The following is a 6000-nucleotide window of genomic DNA, read 5'->3' on the forward strand; positions in this document are numbered from 1 at the left end:
GAAATTAAAGCCCCATATAAAATGAAAAAACATACCTTGTTCATGAGTCAGAGAATTCAATATTGTCAATTTTTCCCAGTGACCTACAAATTCATCACAATCCTGATCAAAACCCCAGCAAGAATTTGTTTGTTTATTTATGAGAAATTGACAAGCTAATTTTAAAACTCATATGGGAAGGTAAAGGACCCGGCATAGCTCCCTCCCACCGGTCCGAAAAAAACACAAACCTTTGAAAAAGAAGAACAAAGTTGGAGGGACAACATCATCTAATTTCAAGATTTATTATCAAGTTACGGTAACAACAACAAAAAAAGCCACTGTGGGACAGGCATCAACACGGACAAATAGATCACCAGAACAAAACAGAGTCCCAAAATAGATCCATACATATATAGACAACTGAGTTTTGGAAAAAGTACAAAGGCAATTCAGTGGAGAAAGGGCAGTCGTTTTCAACAAATGGTGCTGGAAGATTTGGATATCCATATGCAAAAAAATAAACTTCAATCCATACCTCAAACCATATTTGCAGAGTTAACTCAAGATGGATCACAGACCTAAATACAGATCCTAAAATTTTTAAACTCTAGAAGAAAACATAGGAGAAAATTTTTGTGACCTTGACTTTGGGCAAAGATTTCAGATACAACACCAAAAGCATGAACCATAAAAGAAAAACTTGATATATTGACTTTATCAAAATTAAGAATTCCTATTCCTTCTAAGAAAATAAGAGAATTAAAACACATCCAAAGACTGGGGGAAAACAAATCTTTGCAAATCATGTATCTGATAAAGTACCTGTAACCAGAATATATACAGAATTTTTTAAACTAAATAAGAAAGCAAAAAACTCAATTTAAAGACAGGTGAAAGATTTGAACTTGATTTCATCAAAGAAGTTATACAATGGCAAATTAAGCACATGAAAAGAAGCTCAATGTTATTAGATATCAGGGAAACATTAATTATATCCACTACATAACTTATTATAGTGGCTGACAAGAGAAATACCATACCAAGCGGTGCTGGTGCATTTGTGGAGGAACTAGAACTCTCACATACTGCTTGTAAGGATGTAAAATGGTAAAAAGACAAAAAAACAGTATATCAGCTTCTAAAAAGAAACACACAACTGCCATAGGATCCATCCATGCCATTCCTAAGTATTTATTCCAAGAGAAAAGAAAGTATATATCTATATAACAGGTACATCTCACAGCAGTTTTATATGGAATAGTCCAAAACTGAAAACCCGCATGTCCATCAACATGTGAATGGGATAATCAAATTATAACATATCCATACAATAGAATATTACTCAGCAATAAGAGCAAAGTACTAAAGACACGCCACCACAAAACAAATACAGAGGAATTTCAAAGTAGCTGAGTAGAAGAAACCAATCAAAAGAGAGTAAATACTGTTAATTCCATATATATATAAAATACAAACTAATGTAGAGGAGAGCAGATCAGTGGTTGCCCAGGGAAGGGGTAGGATGGCAGGCAAGTAAGGATGAGAGGAAGGGATTACAAAGGGGCAAAAGGAAACTCTGGGAGGTTACAGATATATTTATTTTCTTGATTGTCTATGTTCCTAATCTTGATTGTCATGATGGCTTCACAAGGTATATGTATGTCAAAAATATGTATATGTATAGGTATAGGTATATGTATGTATGTACTCTATTACCCCAATGTTCACAGCAGCATTATTTACAATGGAAACAACCTAAGTGTCCATCAATGGATGAATGGATAAAGAAGATATGGTGTATATACACAATGGAATGCTACTTAGCCATAAAAAAGAATGAAATTTTCCCATTTGTAGCAACATGGGTGGACTTAGAGGGTATTATGCTAAGTGAAATAAGTCAGAGAAAGACAAATACTGTATGATATCACTTATATGTGGAATCTAAAAAATACAAGAAAACTGAATATAACAAAAAAAGCAGACTCACAGATATAGAGAACAAACTAGTAGTCACCAGTGGGGAGAGGGAAGGTGGGAGGTGCAATATAGGGGTAGGGGATTAAGAGGTACAAACTACTATGCATAAAATAAGCTAAAAGGATATATTGTACAACATGGAGAATATAGCCAATATTTTATAACTATAAATGGAGTATAACCTTTAAAAATTGTGAATCGCTGTATTGTACACCTGTAACTTATGTAATATTGTACATCACCTGTACTTCAATTTTTGAAAAAGCATTCAATTATATGCTTTAAATATGTGTGATTTATTTTCTGTCAATTACACCTCAATAAAGCTACTAAAAAGAATGATCCAACAATAATCAATATATTTATTAGCTAATAAGCGCTTATCTTTTTTTTTTAAGTTGAGAAGACTGAACTGTTACCTTGCCATACCAGAAAATTATTAATAACATTTACTCAATATCCACTTTATGTCAAGAATTATGTTAGCCATTTAGTTAGATACTAAGTTACCTGCTAACTTACTATCATTATCTTAAGGCCATTAATTGTAAAAAAAAAAAAAAAAACCAAAAAACAAAGGGGGCAGGGGGAGAGGTCAACATGAAACTTCAGCAACTAGACAAGGCCTTATTTCTATTTTTTAATAATTCTAACTTCCAGTTCCTAAAAATCAAACACACAGCAATATCAATAAACACAGTAGATTTAAATCTAAATCCTCCAAGTTCTATAAATTCATCTGGAATTGTCCTTTAGTGGGAACACATGCCAGGACAAAGGCTTACACCAGATGTTTAAATTATGTTTTCATATATTGGGATGCACTGAATTCTATAAATACCCTGAGTGAATGGCAGTTCGATTTAAAGGTTAAAAATACAGTTTAGATGGGACCAAACAAAAATCAAAATCCTGTGTAATGGGCGATGCCCCATTATTCTGCAAACTAGTTTCCTCACAGCGTTTACTTTATGTAAAACCTGAACTTAACTTGCAAAAAGGATCTGAAGTGGCTCTACCATCTGCAAAATGGGAGACCTCTAAGACACCTTTCAGTCTTTGCCATTCTACTCTCTCCCACTCATTTTCTTAGGAATCACATTAATCATATTTCAAACAAAGTAACTGTAACCACTTAAAGATACAGAATATTTTATTCAATTAATTAATATGTTAGAACCAAGTGCAGGATTTGGAGGTCCATCTGTTTTTGTTCTATATTTTGACAAGGTTTACCTCAGCACCATTGATATCTGAAGCTAGAATATTGTTGTGAGGGATTATCCTGTGCGTTTCAAGATGTTTAGCAGCATACCTGCTACCCACTAGATGCCAGTAGCACCTCTCTCCAATTGTAACAACCGCAAGTGTCTCCAGATATTCTCACTGTCCCCAGGGGAGCAAAACTGTCCCTGGTTGAGAATTACTGTTCTAAAATGAGTGCAGTAATCTCTCCGTATGGACCTCCTCCACTCACGGGGCAGGGAGTATCTGAAAGCACAAATTCCTCCATTTGAAGGTTCTTAAGGATATTTTAAATGTTTATGTACAGTATATGCTCCATTTAAAAATAAAATAAATTTCTAAAAAGCAAAAGTTTTTTTAAAAAAAAAAACTATTGTTTTGTTTTCAAACTGAGAAAGCTAGGCACTACAAAATATCTGATATGTATGACCTCTTAATTTAGACCACGTCTCCAGGGTGGAAAAAAAACTTCTATGCCAAAGAAGTATATATGAACCATTTCTTAACCATTCCATAACTAAAGAACTGTGGCAGTTAATTTAGGAAATGTCAATACTCCATTGGAACTCAACTTTATAGCTCTGCCATTACCCAGCCTACAGTTTGTCCCAAGTAGGTATCAAATTCCATTAAGTCTTCAATTTCAAACTGCCATTATCTGTGATAAATCTCCTACATCCACACATTAACTTTCCCTGTCTCAGTCTCCTAGCCAAATTTTTCTTCAACAGCTTAACTCTCAAGTAGAATTTAAATAAAAAGATGACAATCTCAACTATATTTAGAAGATTTATATTTTCTTGAAAAAATATTTTTACATTACTAAACTAGATTTAACTGCTTTCTTACTATTCCACAGGAATAAACACAATTTACTTGTGATATAGATTTGCTGCCATCAATGTAGAAAGAGTAAAAATCAAACTGGAGACATGAAATCTGGGTTCCAGTTCTGGCTCTGCCTCCTAGTAGCTGGATGACTACTTAACATTCCCAAACTTCAGCTTTCTCATTTGTAAAAAATGGAGGATAATAATTTAACTAACTCTAGAGTTATTGTGAGGATTAATTATAATTTATGTGAAGTCATTCTGTAAACAGTAAAGTACCATACAAATGTTAGGTATTGGTGTTATCCTGTTGGTATGAGTAAACCATATAGTAGAGAAACATGCACCTCAGATAAAAGACTTATGTCACTGAATAAACGTCATTTTCCGAAACAAACATTCTTTAGGAAGAGAGCCTGAGATGACAAACTCTCAACTAGGATTCAGGCATCTGGGTTCTAAACTCAGTTCTGCCATTAACTCTCTGCATCAACAAAGGCAAACTAACTTTCCTCTTCACCTCAAATTTCATCTAAAAAGATCCAAGTATTGGACCAGTTGTTCCATAAGTATTATTACAGCCCTTATCAGCCCGAGAAATGACCAAGCGTCCAAAAAATTCCTTTAACACCATATCCACAACTCAAAGAGCAGTTTGGTCGGCCAGCAAAACAGAGGGCAACAGACGGTAAGAAAATTTTAATTAAAAATAGAATTCTATACAATTCTCGAAAAGCAAAGGAAGCTATAAACTACCTCGTTTTCTATAATTAATAATAGTTCCACCTCTAAATGATAGTAATTATGAACAAGGTGCATTAACAAGGGCGGGTCTCTTTCCCACAAGCTTTTTGGGAACCACCCATTTCCCAAAGAGGTATAACTGCTTCCTCTTTGCTCTCCTTAGCCAAGAAACTTGAAAGATTAAGGCTTATATTGTCTGAGATTTTTTTTTTTCATTTCACTTGGGTGGGGATGGCGGTAGTCATCTGACATATCCTACAAACACCATTATCCGCAACACCAAGTCTCCAGAAAGTTTAAAAATAATCTAAGTCTTCAGAGTAATAAGTGTTTTTTAAAAAGAGTTCGGGTTATTAACTCAAAATGAGAAAAACCTGTGTTAGTGTGACTAGTGTTTGCCAACTGCCAAGGGTTCCCTTCCCCAAATTATCCGCCCTCCCGCGTCTCTGCAGAGGCGACGCCTCGCCCTCTACTCCCGCATCGCGCCAGGGAGGAGGGAGAGTCCCCAGGGGTTCCCAGGAGAGGGAAGGCCGGACAACCCAGGCCTCCGAGCGCCACCACCCCTCGCCCCTCACCGATGACAATGCGCAGGTGCTTGAGGCGGGTCAGCGCGTCCTTCTTGGTGTCCAGCACCTTCTGGGTAGACTTCTTCACGTCTCCGTGCGGCTTCTTGGAGAACATCCTGCCTCCGCCACGGCCGACTCCGGCCCCCTCCCGGCCCGGTCCCGGCGGCGGAAAGTGGAGGGAATGGCGGGGGAGACTAGCGTGAGCGGCTCATTCACTCCCCAGCTTTGCGGGCCCCGGCGCGGCCGACTCCTCCCAGAACCAGGCCAGGGCCGCCACCTCCACCCGCCTCGCGCGGCGGCTGCAAAGCACCTTCGGCTCCGGCTCCAATATGGCGGCTCCCCTCTCCCAGCCCTGCACGGAGCAAAGGAGACCCAGGCGGGTCGACCGCCTTCGCCGCCGCCGCGGCCGCCGCTCGCCGCCACAGGCCGGGGCCCGGTACCCAGGACCCGGAGCCGCGGAGGTGGGGCTCTCGGCGGCAGCGGCACCACTCCTCTCTCCCTGAGGCCCCCTTAAGGTTAAAGATTCTTTAGCAGCTTAAACTCTGTAGAAGCCGACGCGGAGACTGAGCGTGGTGATGAGGTTTCACGACTTTGCCGTCGGTGGCGAATGGTCCCCGTGGCAACCGCCTTCTGACGTCAAGGGTTCTTGACGT

The 6000-nt window shown here is 38.8% G+C and overlaps 1 protein-coding gene across 7 annotated transcripts in view; it reads right to left on the reverse strand.

Moving 5' to 3' along the window:
* Window positions 1–5462, reverse strand: part of RALGAPA1 (Ral GTPase activating protein catalytic subunit alpha 1) — a gene marked incomplete at its 5' end in the record, with an annotated part of 228244 nt that extends 222782 nt beyond the window's left edge. For all 7 annotated transcript variants that reach the window (XM_082620173.1, XM_082620170.1, XM_082620172.1 and 4 more), the window contains one exon: window positions 5357–5462. In XM_082620173.1, the coding sequence (XP_082476299.1) occupies window positions 5357–5462 (106 nt within the window). The remainder of the gene's footprint in view (window positions 1–5356) is intronic.
* Between the last annotated feature and the right edge of the window lie 538 nt (window positions 5463–6000).

Source organism: Mesoplodon mirus, assembly GCF_964341445.2.
Source record: "Mesoplodon mirus genome assembly, chromosome: 4".
NCBI classification, from domain to species: Eukaryota; Metazoa; Chordata; class Mammalia; order Artiodactyla; family Ziphiidae; genus Mesoplodon; species Mesoplodon mirus.